The 20,136-nt window shown below is 38.1% G+C and overlaps 1 protein-coding gene across 2 annotated transcripts; it reads right to left on the bottom strand.

Moving 5' to 3' along the window:
• Positions 1 to 1,042: 1,042 nt before the first annotated feature.
• On the bottom strand, positions 1,043 to 19,377 carry LOC105053761 (E3 ubiquitin-protein ligase UPL3). 2 transcript variants are annotated; one of them, XR_833505.4, is made up of 18 exons: positions 18,267 to 19,377; positions 16,672 to 16,782; positions 16,372 to 16,488; positions 16,081 to 16,248; positions 15,849 to 16,010; positions 12,076 to 12,327; positions 11,881 to 12,002; positions 10,336 to 11,755; positions 8,709 to 8,804; positions 6,871 to 8,451; positions 6,553 to 6,780; positions 6,363 to 6,467; positions 2,330 to 2,410; positions 2,171 to 2,239; positions 1,960 to 2,088; positions 1,728 to 1,850; positions 1,417 to 1,605; positions 1,043 to 1,221 (listed from the first exon to the last, which is right to left on the bottom strand). XR_833505.4 is itself a non-coding variant. In XM_010935036.4 (17 exons), the coding sequence occupies exons 1-17, from the start codon at positions 19,122 to 19,124 to the stop codon at positions 1,540 to 1,542; spliced, it is 5,688 nt and encodes a 1,895-aa protein (XP_010933338.1). In that variant the 5' UTR covers positions 19,125 to 19,377; the 3' UTR covers positions 1,104 to 1,539. The 2 variants fall into 2 exon arrangements, 1 of the variants encoding a protein (XP_010933338.1); XM_010935036.4 differs by having other exon boundaries at positions 1,104 to 1,605.
• Positions 19,378 to 20,136: the final 759 nt, after the last annotated feature.

The following is a 20,136-nucleotide window of genomic DNA, read 5'->3' as shown; positions in this document are numbered from 1 at the left end:
CTCCAGCTTCTCCGACGCAAGCAGATTTTTGCACCAACAAACAACATGGATCAAATGACAACACTTGCGGCTGAAGTTCAATTGATCTGTCTAGATCGACACCACAAATTCTACAAGTAAGCTCTCTCACTTGGATTCTCCATTGATGATCATGTAATTTTCATTAAGTAAAGATCTCCATGAGAGCATCAAGAAAAAATTGAAACTCATATCATCATCATGATGATAAACTCGCAAAGGCTTCTGTTTGTAAAATTTGTAAAAAAATTGGCTTGATTTCAACATGTAGAATTTATATTAAATCACCACTTAGCAAGATAACCATGACTTAGATCTCCCCTTAGATCGGACACCAAATCCATATATCCTTATTGATTAACTAATTTCCCGATGCTAAAGTTGATCCAAAAGAGACACCAATTCCTAACAAATTTATCTAATAAATACTAGAAAAATATGAGCTCTTTATATGCATCATTCAAATTAATCAATAAAAATACAAAGAAAAGACACCAATGAAAGGCCATGAGATTGAGGAAAAGAACCAATCTAGAAAAGGCAAAAGAGTGATAAGTCTAAGAAATATGATAAAAAACTTAAAAAAAAAAAAAACAAAAACAATGTATGAAGTAAAAAAACATAACTCAAAAAAAATATTGGACTATTGTAGAATCAATAGATATAGCAAGAAGACATGTTAAAAAGCTTTACTCTAAATTGCAGCCAAAAGGTTGTAAAAAGATTCCAAGAAAAAAAAGGAAAGCCCAGTGATTAGCTATAACCACAAATTGCTATTTTTATTTAAAAATAATTTATTTATGGTCAACTCAGCGGTTTCATTTCATTTTTCCTGTTATATTAGTGAAACAAGATCAAACAACAACCTACAATTACTTATCCATACGGTCATGCAATGAATTTTCCTCTAGACAAAATGTAAAATTTATGCTCTAATTCACCTCCAGCCCAATGCAAGGAAAAGGGCGTTTATTTACAACTAAATTCCATGGCCAAGAAGGTGGGGAAGATGCTGCATCACAGCTGAAATCAATTTGAAAGATTCATTTCTTCTTTATATTCATTCATCAATACATCATAAACTATTTGGCATACTCAAACTTATAAATAAGGTGAAATTTCTCCCTTTATTTACAAGCAATGGCACAAAGCTCTGCATTCCCTCTTCAAAGCTTCAAAATGCAGGATCAATATCACATTTAGCTGACAGTGAAAAACTTCTATTATTGAAGAACAGAAGGGAAAATCCAGCCAAAACAAATGATATTTGTGGGTCCACTATGAATAATGAGAATATACAGGATTGGGAAAAAAAAGAAACAAAACAAAAGAATGCAACCAACCCATGGAAGAGAGGAAAAAAGGAAAACACTGGCATGGCTGGAGGTAAAGACTGACCTTAATGTCACCATTAGCTAGGTGCAAAAGAAAAGGCTGATGTTGAGCAGAATGGGCAATTGATTTAAAAGCAGAAGATGAACAACCCATAGTGAGACAATATCCATCACTTATGGTCTTGGCTCATGACAGATCAAATGATCCCTGGCCCTCGTTGATAGCATAAAGCAATTTCTTGTACATGATTTCCTGCAAAAGAATATAGCGAAGGTTGCAAGTCAAGAAGCCAAAATCTCAAAATTGAGAAAGTTCCAGAGAAAATAAAAACCTTAGATGAATAGGGAGAAAGTTCTAGAGGAGAAAATAAAAACCTTAGATGAATAAGGAGGAAGTTTAAGGTAATTGGCACAGGTCATGACACTAGGCAAATCATCATCAACCGATTCACACACTCCATTTCCATTTGAGGTTGAGTTTGTTGCACTTGAAGAATGCTGTCATTAAGCATATAGTTAGAGCTGATGAAAACATGAGCATGATAATGTTGAGAGAGTGCATCTAAATGAGACTCTAAGTTAAAACATTGGGGAACAAAAACACCACCTTCCTCACAATGGTCAGCTTTGGGTTCAATGCAGCCAGACCACCAGGTGGAAGCCTCGGAGCACCAGTCACAAATTGGCAAAAAGCATGCTGCTGCTCCGGTGTGAATTCTGCCATGATCTCAAGCAGCTGAAAGAACAAATGAAACTCAGAAATACTAGTTGTTAAAAATTTTGGGCAGAAAATGAGCTGTTTTAAAATTAGCACATACATTGACAATCACTGGACTTTTTGCAGTGTACCCATGATCAAACTTTATATGATCAACCAGTTTTTCAGCCTGCAGCATGTAATGGTTATCAATACATTCCCAAAAGTGATAGAGGTTAGGTATCAATGTGTAGACAATAGATGATAAAAATTATCTTACCTCCCACAATTCTCTACGACCACAGATTAGGTAATCAAGCTCATGTGGAGAAAATATTTGCAGAGATGAGATATCGAAGACCTGGAACGGTTTTTTAATTAAGCAATATAAGAGCACTAACATATATTGAACCTCAGACAAAATATAAATGCTGAATGATGCACAAAAGAAAAAGATTGTTTATACAGTGAACAGATTTTTGAAGAAATAATTTGATGAAGAACATTGTTCAACACTGATAATTCTAGTTGATGTATCAGAGACTTGTTACCAAGCATCAATTATCAAAAAAAGCATTTCTCCATAAAAATAAAATTATTCATTCAAATCCATAACCGGCAAAAAATAAATAAATAAATAAATCCAAGATGTTTGAATTCTGGTCTCCACGTGTTTTCCAAAATTTAACACAATGAACACCGCAGCGGATCAATAACTAGGATGGCTACCATGCCAAAGAGGCTTGGGTCCAACATGCGAATAGGGAGGTGAATTAGTTTTTGTGTGAGTAGGAAAGGCTTGTGGATTCATGAGTTACTGACCTAGCTTCATTGAATTTCAGTAGTTCATAGGGGCCCATGCTTTAAAATTGCAATGTGAAATTGTAGGTTTTGCCTTCGTAATTAAAAAGTTGGAAAAGAGTCATGACTATACTAAGTGCAACCAGTTGATTATACTAAGAATGTCGAAGTCATCCACATATACAAACTTTAGCATATGCATACACTCAAAAATGTGCATGTATCTACCACAACTACAAATATCATTATGCATAAACATGTATGTATATTTATGTATATATCTACATATGTATGTATATGCACAGAGAGAGAGAGAGAGAGAGAGAGAGAGAGAGAGAGAGTAAAGCTAAAATCCTATTGGAAATTTGGAAGGATTGAAGCCTTGATGCTGTTGGTATAAGATCAATGATAGGATCTTAAAGTTGAAGATCCACGTTTGTGTTCATTATCAAATACTTGAAACAAGAAAACTGACTATTTGGAGTAATGTTGTCAAAAGCACTGCACAGGTGACTTGGTGCTCAGCCAACCTAGACTCCCTGGGTTGCCAAATAGGCACTCTTATATTAAAAGGTGTATGTAATCCTTTTAGACTTTTTGTTTTATACTTGTTTTGTTTTTATTTTCACTGTTGTGACTGAAATTAATTTATTTTAGGTAAATTAGAAGTAATATACTTAAGACATGTTTTCAACTTAAAAGTACAGAGAGGATCAAAATAAATTTCTAAAATGTATATCTAATATCAATGGAATTTTCTGGGAAGAATTTCTCCAAAGCATTGCACTCAACTTTGTAACCTGAGGGCACTTTTTCATTCTTTTGCAGCGCTTGTAGAGAAGAAACATCAACTACTCAACATGAAATCCCATGTATCCCACTATAACTTCTTTAGGTGCTTACATGATTGTTTGGTACAGGGACACCCATGCGCAATAATACACTACAAACTACGTCTTACCAAATAGGATTGAATTATGACTTAATAGACAACTGAAAGGAAAATGTTTTACTTACATCTCTATTATTTAAGTGAATGGAAATTTATCTAAATATAGTGTGTAAATGAGGAACCACCACCATCTGAGTTTGATAAGAGCAATTGCCAAAATAGGATAACTTTAAATCCCTTCTAATCTTCACATGGACAAGAATACAACTGCAAATTCTCAACTCTCAAGCCATTCACCTGAGCAAACTGCACCCATTTCTATATCTTCCAATAAAACGTGATATATTATAATGCGAGCAAGATAGATAGATAGATAAATAGATAGAGAGAGAGAGAGAGATTTACTGAGCTTAGGTTCATATATTGAATGTGGTATATTTACATCTTTAGCATGTTTTGTTGAACCGCCCCAAACCATACTGGCAGCCTATCAATGCAGTTCGAGCGTTCGATTTAGAACACCGACGAAAATGGAGGGAGGAAAAAGGAAAGAGAGAAAGAGAGAGAGGGCAAAGGAAAGGATAGAGAAAGGTCGGCGGTGGCCCGTTGAAGCCATCAAAGGGCTGTTGAGGCCTCTAAAGCTCTGGCTTCCTTCAGAGAGGGAGCGAGAGAGGGAGAGAAATGGAAGAAGGGAGAGGCGGCAGGGAGGTTGACCGTGGGTGCCAAGATCCCCAGGGATTCACCAACCCCCAACCCCCCAACCCGATCTCCGCTAGGTCGAAATAGGTGAAACCTGCTCCTCTTTCACCGTGTTTAATTTTTTTTCATGATGCATGGTGACATAGATAGTGGAGCTCACTGTCCGCCATCCATATTGATAATATACTGGCATGTGTCCAAATAAAGTTTGCTTCCACGCAGAAAATCTGATTCAGCCCATCACAAACAGCTTGGCAGAATGGGCTCGCAAAATCAGACAGTTTCGTTCCGAACCTCTCACCTTTTTCTTTTCTTCCTAGGATTGAAAGCTGCTTCGAAGCTCCCTGATCTGGGTCGTTCAATCAGTGGGGCACCTCTAACTAATTTGGACCCCTATGGAGTACTATGGCAGGTTCATTGAGTGCCAGAATCATAAGGTACACAAACACCCCCAAGATTCATGGTAGACCTTTTCCCCTACCCCGGTACCATTCAATGTGGTGAAGCAAAACATGGTTTCCATTTCTAGACATGCCCAATCTCTCACCTACTGAGGCCTTTATTCAAGGAAAGGTTTATCTCACTGAATAACGGCCTGTCCCGCAAAGATGTTCATTACCATTTTAACGAAATTAATAATGGTCATTTCCTAAATTGAACTAATTCACAGCACAAACTCCAAAAAATACCTGAACACTCTCATCGCATAGTTAATTGTCTAAAAGTCTATTTAATTATTGCTTTGTCAAAGAATATTAAATTTATTTTTTTGCTTCAAATATATATATAGAAATTTCTGGATAATTATAGTTCCCTAATCCTTCTTCAATAACCAGATTATAATAGTAAATTTAAAATTAATAAGATAACAGCACATCATTATCATGGTTTATACTAGCCTGAGCTTTAACAAGACATGGAGGCAAGATTCCAATAATCTGATTGGTCATATCATCTACTAGAAGCATCAAACTGCCAAACAATGAGGGATTATTCACAAAAATAATATTGCTTTAATATAAAATTAATAAATTCAATAATATTTTAATACATTAATTGAAACAAATAATACTTTACTAAAAATAGTAAAATTAATGATATTAGTAATATTAGTATTGATATTATTAATACTATTAATATTAATAATATTAATATTAGTAGTAAAAAAATATGTTTTAGTAAAAATAATAATATGTTTATTAATAATACTTTTAAATATTATAATATTTAATATTAATATATTAACAAATTATATTTTATTAAAACTAATAAAAATATTTATATATTGATAATAAAATAAATATTTACATATTGGTAACAATATATTATTATGTAATAACATGTAATTAATAGAAATTAATTGTATAAGATTGGTACATTTTATAGATAAAAAAAGTATCCTGCGCATTGCGCAGGTTATATGCTAGTTAGCCCTTTAAAATAGATTCTTTACACTTGACCTGTTACAACTGAACCCTATCTGAGCAATGAAAGCTATACTACTCACAAATAGATATGACCTCAACCATTTGCTAATTAATGTGTTCATAATTCATTTTCTATGTCCTATAGTTACATCCTGTTTCTTTTATTCTTATTTGTTCATATTATTTAGACTAGCATAAAAATACAAAATGATGGTACTTCTATGAATATTAATTATGAATTTATGATTAAATTAATCGAACATCAATTTTCCATGATGGTTTCAAATGAAATATTTTTTTTTTAACTAACATTATTCACCTATTACTATTTTGATGAAATTATTCCGTTTTATTACATGTCACAAGTACTGCATCGGCATTGAGCTAGTGTGTGACCTAATGAAGAGCACGATCAAATTTACCTAAAAGAAAAAGAATAGCATGGAATTCAATGCTGCAAAGCAATTATTGATAATACAGAAATTTGATACTACCTGATTGAACCCTGCTCTAAATGCTTCTATCTGTCGCATAATTCCTGTCTTAACAGTTGCGTCAACTACCAAGGTGACGTATTCTTCCAAGTTGTTAATATTAACCTGCAAGGGTCATCAGTAATTCAAAAATTTTGAACTGAGATGGTCATGAATACGGGAAAGTATTGCTAAAATTTTTGTTTCTTACCAGGGTGCCTTCCCCTCCTCCTTTAAGAAGGTAATCAGGATATCCAGGAAGTGTAAAATCTAGACATAGATCTTCAATAGGAGCACCACGGAAATGCAAGTCAGAGATTGTCTTTTGATCATCACCAGCTGCCTCTAGAAATTGCTTGCGACGGACAAGGACTCGCATTTCTTCCAGTATCTTCCCAAACTCAGCATCAAATGAGATGATGTCATGCACATCAAGCCCCTACAATGAACCATGAATGGTCACACATGATACCAAAATAACCAAAAGTCACACAGGAAATTAGAATACAAGAATGTATCAGTAACTTACTTGACCCAAAATGAGTTTATAAAATGCAGTTGACAGCGGCAGATCCAAAAGCCGCCCATCTTGTAAAGCTTTTGCCATCACTCGACCAACCAAACGGAAATACTCAACAACCTTAGAAAACTGGCTGCCATCAGAAGCATCTGCATTAGGAGGCCAAGGGTGAGGAAACAGACCAAGCGGAGCTTGGATAAGATCACTGCTTCTAACAGAAAAATCAGGACCAAGTTTCTTGGTTTCTGAAACATCATCATTATTTCCACCTTTCATCCCATATCCATCAATATCCATTGTGGAGTTATCCGATCTCGAGCTCGACCTCCATAATCCTAATCCAGCCTTTTGCAGTTCATGACTTAAGAGAGTATAGAATTCCAGTGTTGGACCCAATCCTGTGCCAACTTCACCAAAATATTCCACTTCAAGAACAGCCTTTGTACTAGAATACATATCCATAACTTTAACAGCAGAATCTAAGATACGATTTCTAGCAACACGAACTTTTTGCCGTTGCAATCTGCCGACACGAACCTCCCTTTCACTGGATAAACTATGATTATCCGCACTTTGTTGTTGCTGAAGCCGATGCAAGGCACGGGATAGTCCAAAAGCTGTTGAATAAAAGTACTGCCTCCTTGTTTCAAAAGGAAACAGAAAAGGGCATGCTTTAGTCATTTGATAACACCATGAAGGGAGACTGCCACTGCACAATGCAAGAGCATCCTGAATTTGCCGAGCCAGTTTAGGGGTTAGCTTGCTATTTATAAACTCCCCAGAAGGAACCTTCACACCAGTCCTATATGGTTCATCCAGGCTAGAAATCTTCCCATTAGCAAAATCGTCAGATGCAGTCTGCACTCTTAAGCGAGAAGCTAGCTGATTCAGACCTTCCAGTACTCGCAACAATGCCAAAATGTTATAAGTAGGATTAGACTTTTCAAGATCACAAGGGAGCTCCCCTTGCAAGATGCTATCAAGAAGTGACATTTGCTGCCACTGAGAGTCAAAAACAGATTTGGAAGAAGAAATAGACTTGAACTTTGAGGATGAACCTCCTTGAGAAGCCCCATCAACCTGGCTATCAGCCTTCTGATAAGTTATAGTAAATATACCGCTCCAGAACCTGCTGCCATCATTAGGCAGGTCAGACCCATTGAACCTTTCATCATCCTCTTCCTCAAGCACAAGCTGGCGTTGGATAGCCTGATATATAGTCAAATGTTTGCTGAGCTGCTTCCCACTTGCTGTGAATACCAATTTATTGTAATGGTCATTTACATTACTGCCCGGGGCCAGGCCATGACGATCTCGACCACCTCTGAGACCTCTCCCACTCACAGAAGCAAGCCCAGCCATTGCAGCAGCGGCAAATGACATTGCACCACCCCTTGAACCAAAAGTACTTCCACTTCTGTATTCGGCAGGGCCTCTAACTGCGGCAGATCTATTACTAGAACCAGATGAAGGTTGTGCTTGATTATCACTTGCTGAAGAAGCAATTATCGCATCATCAGCTGGATCTCCTAATTTGACATCATGTACCTTGTCTGGTACACAAACAGGAAGAGAGTCATCTCTGAGGACCTGAAAGAGATGAATTTCAGCTACGATCATGAACAATTAAATGTGGAATAAGTAAGATCAAAAGGAAATTGTGTCTAAATATGTTTCCATTTAATCTTAGAAAGACAGCATTCATATCTTGAAAACATAAAATCACCTTTGCATATGTTTGCCAAATAGTGTGATGATAAAGTGAATTGACAGTAAAAAGGGGGGAAAAAATAAAGTAGTCTACAAAGTTAAATTTAAAACACAATGAATAAGGTTAACCAGATTACCTCATCATGATCATCATCTTCATCATCTGAGACATCATCTTCTTCAATCAACATAGCATCATCTATCTCAACAGGGGACATGTCCAACTCCTCATCCTGCATAGTATGAACAAGACGACATTAAGTAATGATATGATGATGAACCAACATACATGCAATAGTGTCTCCAAAGAACAGAAACATAGTGCAACAAAATGACTTGAGGTAAGTACTAAAGATGTCCACTTCTGCATAATATTGATGTTTTCTTGTTCTATAGAATATAGCTAACACCTGCATCAAACTAGCACCAATATCTGTTCCAGCCCTTCACATGTGGGAATCTTACCATCACCTAAGCCAGAGTGGGAAAGGACAGTCTGCCTGATCAAACATGTCCTTAACAGCCATATCATATAACAAATTACTAATCTTTTTAAAAAAAAAAAAAGACATGGCAAAATTTCCATTCTTAGTCAATCAAACTGCAAAGAGTAGACCACAGCATAGATGCCTCTTAGACACTGCCGCAAGGTGGTACCAGACCAAGATTTCTGGGTTGGAAGTGGAGTTCGGATGGCCAGAAGGATAAATATGCTAGTCTATGAGAAATAAGACCAGGCTTGACCATAAGCAGTGTATAAGCATCATCATTATCAACTAGATAACAGCTTCCATATTCTTACACTATCTGACAGAGAAGTCTTTCAAGTTGACCCAAGAAATTCAAGCAGTACAAAAAAAGGTCAAAAAAAAAAAAAAAAAACAACAACAACAACATGTATATGGGCATCCAAGTAAAGAGTTTACAAAGATGACAGCAAAAATGAAAATGATAATGATGATAATGACGACACTGAGGATGAAAAAAATGGTGAATGACAACACATACACATCACAAGCAAATCTGCAACAGCGACTACAGCGATCATATTATCTCATGGAATTCAACCTTCTGGGCTTTTTTTCTTTCCTCTTTTTTTTTTTCTTTGGTTGGGGATGGGGCATGGGGGCGTGGTTGGGGGGTTGTTGGGAGGAATCAGCCAGACCAAAGGCTCCACATACAATCAGGTTCCAACAAGTCCAAGAGATCTGTTCAAAACCATTATCCACAAGAAACCTAACATGAACATGATGCCTCCACTCTAGCTAACCAATCAGCACCTTCAGTGCTCTTCCAATTACAATGAGAAAGCTTCCATTCGCTCGTGCCACCAATATCCAACATATATTCCTCATTTTTCAAATGTTCTCTCGGGCATGTTGAATATTAATGAGACAAACATTGGAAGCATTGTTTCTTTGCCTCACCGACAATAAATTTTGCTTTTGCTAATATTTTATCGAATCTATAACTCTAGGAATAACCACATTACCAGTGCCAATATAGCATCCTGAAATTATAGCCAACTGTGATATTAAAAATAGATCTTTAGAGCCACTGGCTTCAATAGCTTAAATGAGGTTAGTTCACAAACTTCAAAGCACAGAAAAAAATATTGTTTTCAGTGCATTAGATGAACCAGTACCTAGCACTAAATCTAATAAGTAACCTCAGATTAATCTCTATACCAAGATAAGTATCAAGGCAAAGAAAGGGCAATATGTCAACAACTAAGAACCACAATTTTGATAGCACTAAACAAACCTCGGAGCTAGAGTCGCTGTGTGCTGGTTTCATCTCTTTCTCTGAAGCTGCTCTTCTACGTGTGGCATTTCTTGTTTGTGGTCTTCTTGCTTCATCGGTACTAGATTTCAAAACAGCTTTACCCTTTCCTTTAGAAGAATTTGTAGAACCCTCTTGAGAGTCCTTTCTAGCAACACCTCCAATTGTTACCGATGACCTAGATCTGGTTGAAGGGCGATGGCCTGTTGGCGTTGATGCAGATGGTGATGATGCACCAGCCCCAGTAGCTGCACCTCCCGAGTCAAAATTGCCTGCTGCCACTGAAGACTTTTGTCCAGACTCATTCCGCTGAACTCTTGGCCAGAGGAACTCTTCGACAGCTGCTAGACTTGCAAGTGGATCAATGAGTACAACATTAGATGAATAATCACGAAGAGATTTTTCACCTTGTGCTCGGCATAGACGTAACTTGAAGGGCTGGGATAATGCACTTAGACCTGAGGAAAGGCGTGCACTTCCACCACTAGATGACCTTGATGAATGGCTCAGTACAACTGGAAAGCGTTCTAAAGAAGATAAAGCATTTTGAAGCTTCTGAACCAACACTGTCATGGGAGTTCCAGTCCCTTCCTTAATGTCAACAGGAAGCACAGTTGAAATAAATGATTTGTATCGTCTGAGTGCTTGCTGACGAAGCTTAGGCAGGTTAGTTTCTGAAATTTTCTCCTTTCCAAATGTTCCACATGATAAATAATTTAGCAGTGCCAAAACAACTCCGCTGCCAATGAACTCAAATGTGGATACACCATCACCTTTAGTTAGTTCAGCCAGCATCTCCGCTATTACTCCATCCAATTGTTCCTCAGTACTAGCTGAGATATCAAACGAACAAGCAAGAGTGGCCTTAGATTTACCTTTAGCTTTTATCTTGACATTTTCAACACTAGCATTCAACTTTGAGCAAAGATTTTTCAAATGAAGAAGATCATCACTAACTCCAACTTCAGTTGCCCCAGGATCTGCAAGAAAATACTTATCCTTGAAAGACTTGGCACAGGCACTGACTGAAGCACGAAGACTAGAATTTGCAGTCGGCACTTCTACTGATGTTGGAGGAGAGCCAGTACTTCCTGGTATAGAACCTTTTGAATCATCCAATGAGCTGCTTTCTGTGTTCAAGCCACTACTGCGCCGTCGATAACGCCGGGAACGTGAAGATATCCCAGGCAAAGAATCAGCATCCTTCTCAGAGATGGATGCTTGAGCAGGAACAGTATTTGAGGAATCTGAGCATATCAATGCATCTACAGCATGAACAACCCCTTCTCTCACAAACATCTTGGTGAATGTTCCAGGAAGCTTCTCCATAAGAATCTCTGCTATCTGAAGAGCAGGAATCAAGATCTGGGGATCCCTCCAAGCTAAAATACCTGCTAAGAAGCTGCATATCAAAAGTAAAATGAAACAGTTATTAGACCATAAGCACAAAGTACTCAAGCCTTTCTCCCTCCAAGTAATTTCCCTGAAGATGACTACATATTGCAATATAATATTACAAAGCAGTACCTGGAAATGTTTGTCACATTAAGAAATGACTGAATCATATCAGCAGAGCTGAAATACATCAATTTCGCAATAACAGACAGACACTTATGACGAACTGGACCATTTACACTGGAACTATATACCTGCTCAACAAATAAATCAGGTGTGAAAATGTAAAGGGAAAAGGAGATGGAAGGGGGCACTTAAACCACGAACCTGTGTCAGAACAGGAAGAAGGTCCATTCCAAACTGCTGGAGAAGTTCAGGTTGATCATGCAATAACTTTTCATGAGAGGAAACTTCATTTTTCACTCCATTAGTCTCCTCTTGCTCATGTGAAGAAGGGGCAGCAGGAGATTTCTTTGCAGCTGATCCTTTCACAAGAATATTGTAACATATTGGGAGAGAGATGGTTCCTTGAGGCAAGGGAGGAAGGAGTTCATCCGCAAGGTTAACAATCTCATATATCTAAATAACAGAAGTGAGATTAGTTGCATGCTCAAACTTTCATAAAGAGAAGTCTGTAAGATCTCCATATTAGTATAAATACAAAACACTGAATTTCAACTAAGACGTAATTTCTTACTGAGACCTAACAGGTCTTAAGCAATTTATAGAAGGAAGAGATTTCATGCAAGTGATACAAAGATTGATAAACAAGATAGATAACCACATATTGAAAGGCATGCAAGTAACTTGTTTATCATGACACCAACTTCCATCCCTTACCATAATTCCGTAAGAAAGTGAACCAAGGTGCTTTTCGGAAGATGGAAAGCTTGCAATCAACATGGTAGTGTCAAACTAAACAGTTCTAGTTCAAGGTTGCATAACAAAATAAGGAAACATAATTTAAAATATACTTTGATATGCATCAATCAACCATGTGGGAGAATGGAAGGCACTTCATTTGCAACTGAAAATTCATATCCCATCATCTACAAGTTCAGTGAGTAAAACAACCAGAGGAAATAATGCTGTGTCAGTATCAGTGTATGCAAGCATTGATGCACCCACTAAAGTAAGATGCATTTTTGCTAAGAAATGTGAGCTATGACAGATCTAAAATATAAATAAAGGATAAGGGATATAAGAGAGCCAAAGATGTACCTATACTTATTAGTCAACCTTTACAGCCAGTATCTTACTCCTAGAGAGTAAAAGTCATCAGCTTCCTCACGAGCCGTCCACATAAAAAGCTTACCAGGATTCAATTCTTAGTCTTAAATATATCACTGTTTGCCACACCAAACATCTAGAACAATGTCCCACAAAAGGACCTAATAACATGAGGTTTTAGTTTTATCAGGTTACCAAAATCAGGATTTTGAACTTTGATATATATTAGTTTTATCATAGGTCCACCATAGTTTGTATTGAATCTCATTACACTATTGTCTTTAGATAAATATGCCACAATCGGGTGGGGGGCGGGGGGGGTGTTGGGGGGGGGGGAGAGGAACAAGAGTGGATAATCCAGAAAATCTAGTATAGGAACATCCCATTATCTGCATCATATTTTATTGTAGGAATCATTCTAAGGAGATTGACCATAAGGCTCTCTACCTAATTTGTGTGTTTCTTGTTTCTCATTTGACATTATCTCCTAAATTCCAGACATTCAGTCCAATATCAACATATGAAAGAGAGAGAGAGAGAAAGAGAGAGACTATGCCTTCATGATTTTCTAAACCGTTATAGAAAGTCCCCTTAAAATCATCCTTAAGGGCCTTCAGCCATTTGATGGTAAAAGAATACAATAATCCCTATCCCGTTTGCAATGAAAAGATATGCTAAGCATGGAGAATTCTAAGTGATCAGACCAGAACCATTACCAATGACCCTTTATGTCAAATCCTTTATTACATCTTACATTCATGTTCTGACAAGTCATCTTCTCCAAGCTGACTAATTGAACATGTATAACTTGCTCTCATAGCCTAGATTTCCTCAAAATATTAATATATGGATATCATCCCAATTAGTATTCTAACAATTGCCTTAATTACTATAAATCCTCCACATTTTGCACACACTGTAACCTATCCTTTCCAAAAAGATTCACCTAAATATTAATAGGTTATAATCTCTGTACACCCAAAATTAGAAATTATGAATAAGATCATTACAAGTATTATCAGAAAAAAAAAAAGGAAAACCTTCAACAATGCATTGAGTGCTGTATCCATGCCTATAATTCTTCTAACATAAACATGTCATATTGAGTGCTATTTTCATGTCTATAATTATTCTCACACTCGAACAAACCTTTATTCTCTATGAAAGATTTCATTGATGGATGAGAATTGATAAACTTCTTTTTTATCAAAAATGTACTACTTAATACATGCACATACATAAACACATATAAATGTAACAGAAAAGCCAACCTTCCAACCAACAGTGAGAAAATGCTAGCAAGCATTAATTTCTATTTCAATATGGAAAGGTAAACAAAAGTTTTAATGATTGCATTTGACCACTCTATATCAATCATCAAATGTATCGACCTCGTTCCCTTGCTTCCTCTCTTGGAGGAGGCATAAAAGTTCTATTGTTATCTATATCCAAGAATCCAACAACATGCTTACTTGACAAAAGCTGAACTAATTTGACAGCAAAAACAAACTGTTGAACCTCTACCACAAGTTGGATCTATAATTCAGCATCTTCTCCTATGTAATAGATGCATTTTAGATAAGTTCTGAAAAGGATTTCAACATAAGAGTGGTCAGGAAGCTGAATAGAAGTTACATGGAAGGCCTATGATCGGGCAGGAGCACAGGCAGATTATTATTTAAAAAATAAAATAAAATTCACACCCACACACCCACACACACACACACACACACACATATATATATATAAACTATAGCAGAGATAAACTAATTTATATCTATAAATCAGAAATAAGTCAACAAAAGTATAAATAAAAAGGGTTCTAAATTTGTTCTGTAACATAACATGTTTTTAGCAAATTTATAATTTATCCATGCAGATATTATGATAGTGTTTGTCACTCAACGAAACATGATATAAGTTGGTGCGGCCAGCAATACAGTCAAATTTTGAATAATTAAAACAAACCAAGAACCTGAGAACCAAATAAAAATCATTTAAACATGTAACTTGCAGGCCATAACCAAGTAATACAATCCAGGAGCCATCAGACGTGAAAAAAAGACATGAAAGCATGGTGTGACTCCACCTGCCTATCATTCCTAATCTACTGACAGAACCACCTAACACTTGCCCTACCACAAAAGACAGCAACATGACACACCTGAGTTGCCCACACTTGGGCAAGTTGCTCTGACAGCCTGATTGGCAACCAGCCCAAATACAATGGCCACTAAAGCAATTGGATACTAGGCGGGGCTAGTAGTGGACCAATTAAACTTAATATGAACTTCGTTTTCAAGCAAGAACATATGATTTTGCTTCTAACTGTTTTCGATTTGTCAGAAGGAAGGCATCCAATGAAGTTAAGCTAGACTTGCGGAGGCAAACACTCCTGCATTACACATGAGTCAACCACAATCCTATCGTGCAAGATTGAAAAATAATTTAATAATAAGGTGTTAAAGAGAAATGCCTCATTGAACCTTGTACCCTTTATTCATGGCAACAAATGATATCACTTGTTCTAATGCACAGACCACAGGTGGACCATCTATTTGAAAATGGTTGAAAACCATGATGTAACTCGCCAAATAGTTAACCTTATTAAATAATGCATCTATCACCATTATTTTACTTCAAATATATTAATCACCCTTATTTTAATATTCCTCTATCTATCACCATTATTTTACTTGCAATAATATAGCAATCACCATTATTTTAATATCCATCACAATTGTTTTACATAAAATATAATAGTACACATAAAATATAATATTACTCTAAATAGAATGTACCATAGTACTCTAAAGAAACCAGCCAGCCGACCAAGAAAACACAACAAAAGCACGAAACACATGAGATACCTGTTCTGCGGGCCTTGTTAAAGCAGGGGAAACAGAAACACCAGCAACTAGACCAGAACCTGAAAGAATATCTTTAAGTGTGCCGCTGATTCCAAGAAGGAGAAGAGTTTTAGCTCCTAACAGGGATCCACTTGCACATGTTGAGAGAAGGCGAATCAAACCCTGAAGTGAATATGTCAAAATTGGATTGAGCAATGAGTTTACACTAGTCACAGCCCCTTAATGCTCATACCGTGTATGTTGATGTGCTCAGAGAAGCCTGTCCTCCTGAATTACTAACAGATATAAGTCCAGCAGCTTGTGCAACCAAGCCATGATTACATAACTCATCCAGTTTCTCAGGAGATGAGGCAAATGCTTCTGCAATACGTGTCAAGCAAACAGAGGCATGTTCTAACACCTGCCATAAAAACTAGCAGTGAGTAAAAAACAAACAAAGCAAATATTTTATTGTTAAAATATGAACAATGGTCGAGCCAGAAAATGTATAATTCAATCACAGGCTACATAATTTCTGCTTTACCTTAGAATCATGATAGTTAAGAAGGTTTGTGAGCAGAGGAACTGCTTCCATTACAAAGTCAGCTGCATCTGATGGGAGTTTCTTACACATATTTGCGGCTGTGGACAATGCTACTCTCTGAAAAAATTGACAAGTAACATGAAGACAATATGGGAAAAGAAGGGGCAATGAAGGCCACAGAAAAGAGGAAAAAGAATGTTGCCTTCAAAAGGTAAAACAGACTAAAATGTAAAACAAACAACCAATAATGATTAAAGAAAAAAAAATCCACTAGAATGTATACTTAGAAAAATCAATTACCTGGACCCCCGTTGAGAAGAAGTCAAGGTAAGACAACACTGCCATAAGTGCACCAGCACGCAGACAAGCAGTCGGATGCTCTTGTGATATCTTCTTGAGAGCTTGTAGGGACTAAAGCATACATAAGCAAATAATCAGATTCAAATTGGTAAATGAAACAAATACTGAAAATAAGGATTGGCAGATGAACACAGACAGGTTGTTCCTATACATTTACACATGCAATATTTGCTAGCTGGTGAAAAGATGAAAAAGATATCATGCATATGTACCATATTAAGAATTTGATATCCAATAAATGATTTGAAATTTTTCCAGGCACTATATCAACACCATATTAAAACTTACCTACCTGTAGAATATGAATCCTAAATAACATAAAGCTTCCTACATATACCAGTCACTGAACTTCCTACAGAACTCAATGCCCCAACTGCTAGCCATGTACACTACACTAAGTCCAGCAGGCAGACAACTTTATATAACCCAGAAAGAAGCATATTTTAAGTCCAGAGATTCTGATAACGAAATGGGGTCAGTAAGCGGACAGCAGCAGTTGACATGGGAAAAGCAGAAAAGTGGATTGTGCTACGCCTGATTGTACCAGTTCAGAAGATAGCACAGTCATGTTTGGAAGTGTCGGTTCTAGAACATGATCACATTTGAACCAATACATCAGATATAAATTTGGAGGTCCTAAGACAGCAATCGTGAACATAGCAAAAAGTAGATGGGTGGATCAGGGCTGAGCAAATAACTGAAATCCGAAGAAACCCACCCAATCCGAGCCAATAAATATCGGTTTCGGTCGGTTGAATGACATAAATTAGGTAGAATCGGGTTGGGGTTTGGAAAAAATCAATTATTTACGGTTGGATTCGGTTCCTACACTTTTAACCCATATGAAATCGAGCCTAATCGATGTAGTATTTCACAAACTTACTTGCATTTTGGGACTGCGTTGTTTAGACTTCAATATTTTATTCTAAAAATACTCCGTTACCTATTTGAATTCATGGGAATAGTAATGTTGAATTATTGATGGAAACACATCAATTTGAGACAATTCTAAAATGAAAGCTTTCTGATGTAGTTACTTTCAAATGAGTAAATCTTTTCTTTTTCTGTTTTGTTTTGTCCAGATTCAAAAATAAATCCAAAATTTGTAATTTATAAGATTTAGATTTTTTTTATTAAATTGATTAAGAAAAATAAATAAGCTTAAGTAGGCCAACATTGGACTTAAAATTAATATTGAGTCGAAGTCCAAACTGACACAACCTATCCGAATACTACAAACCATTCACTTCGGTTTCAAACGATTTATACATGATAAATGGTCGATAGTGGTTGAATTTTATTCAACCTGATTGGGTTCGATCAGGTGAAATTTTTCTCTCAACCCGAACGAACCCGACCCGTGCCCTAAGTGGATGGCACAGTGACAGTACTGTCCTTGTTTGGTTGTGTCCTAACACATGAAAGCTTTCAATCAAATCAATCAAAGCATAAAGCCTAAGGTCTCAGACGACATGCAACACCGAGGTAAGGAAAGCAAATATGAACCAAGTATAGGAGAAAAAGAAAAAGCAAACCTGTTCTGCCAGGTCCATGTATTCAATCGTGAGAAGGCGAGCACAGAAACACGGGACAGCACCATAATGTACCACCGCGGAACAAGAAGACGGCAAGACATCACAGAGATGGGTGAGTGCCCTCGCCGCAAGCAGCATGATGTCAGGGTTGCTCTCATGGTTGAGCAGGCCCACGAGGACCGGCACAAACGAGTCCACCGAGAACGACCCCAGTGAGTCCTCGGTACCGATCGACAGCATATCACAGAGCTGGGTCAGCGCCTCCACCTGCCGCCCTTCCTCTCCATCAGATCTCAGCCCTGAAAGGATCTTCTTGAGCCGCCCGCCCTGGTGCGAGGAAGAAGAGCCCGACACGGCCGAGGATGGCAACAGATCGTCGAGACCAGCCCCCAGCTTGCGGAGAAGCCCCTGGAGGGCGCTGCCGGCCGACGTTAGATTCTGATGGAGGATGCCGACGCCACCGTCGCTATCGTTGTCATCATCAGCTCCCGCGCCATCGAAGCTCAACCCTAAGATCCGTTCCACATCCCTATCCCTCGCTCTGGAAGTCTCTGGCTCTCTCTCCTTCCCCTTGTCCAACGACTCACGGTCGCGCTCCGCCGGGGGGTGGTGGTTCTTGCCGGAGCTGCTGCGACGTCGGCCGGCGGAGTCACTGGCGGAGGAGTCCATGGGGGACGGGGCGGTGGCGGCGGACGTACGGTTCTGGGCGCGGCGGGAGCGCGTAGAGGAGGCCGGAGGAAGGGCGGGTGGAATCGTGGAGGTGGAGGTGCGGGAGCGCTTGAAGGCGCGGGTGGGGGGGGGCTGAGAAGAGGGCGCTGATGAGGAGGCCTCCGCCCGCTTCCGGCTCCGCGTTTCCATACAAAGACACAGACCCCTCCTCGCCCTAGGCGGCGGCGGGGCGGCGATCAAGCCTTGGCCCCGGGCATCTCCGATCGATCGGCAGGCAGGGTTTTCGAATTGGCGAAGGGAGGGCGATTGGAGTTCCTGAAAATTAGGGGAGGACAGAGATTTGTTGAGAGGAGGGAGACGATCGGGAGGATCTTTAATTGAGATACGGTGTAGGGTTTGATGATTAATAGGAGGAGATGGAGAATGGGGAAGATGGGGGCCTCGTGGCGGTGGGCGTGAGTGTGGAGGTTTCCGCTCAAGAAGACGGGATGCGTTCTGGAGAAAGAGTTGTCTTGGGTGCTTATACTTTTCTCTCCATCTTTGGGCCAGTGTTGGCCTCCTGAAAGCTGGAGTCGGTTCGGTTGCTGTCAGCCAGCCTTCGATTTGAGTCAGTCATTGCCTTTGGGTTTTGTTCTGTGGCTGGATTTTATATTAGTTGCGTTGGGGTCGGGTCCGCGTGCGCGCATGGACCTTGATCATAACTACTTCGGATATTAGAAGGAAAAAAAAAAAAAAAACTTTGGTTTTAAGAGCACCCAACCAATTTCAAGCCTCCAAGCTCGTCCAAGATGCTGACTCTAAAAAAATGCTTGATCGAAGAAAATAGGTGTCTGAAATCGAAATAAAGATGGATAACTCTTATTTCAATTATTTGGTTGAAAAAAATTTCATTTAAATTTCGGAGTGGAATGAAAATGGCCCAATCTACATAGAATTCAATCCCTACTCTCTTTTATAGATTCAAATTTTCATTCCAATTTTAAATCCGATTCCGATCACGAACCAAATACTTCAAAGGATTTGGCTATTCCAATTCTGATTCCAAACCATTCTGATTCCTATTTTGATTTCAATTTCAATCGCGAACCAAGTGCCCCTAAGAGTATCTTGACTATAACTCCTTTCTATAATTTTAACATTCTTTCATATAATCTTTTTTTCTAAAAATTGTCAGTCTTTTAGAACTTATTTGGTTCAAAAA

The sequence above is a fragment of the Elaeis guineensis genome, chromosome 11 (assembly GCF_000442705.2).
Source record: "Elaeis guineensis isolate ETL-2024a chromosome 11, EG11, whole genome shotgun sequence".
In the NCBI taxonomy this organism is placed as follows: Eukaryota; Viridiplantae; Streptophyta; class Magnoliopsida; order Arecales; family Arecaceae; genus Elaeis; species Elaeis guineensis.
The sequence above is the reverse complement of the archived record's forward strand: the minus strand, read 5'-3'. Positions and strand labels throughout refer to the sequence as shown.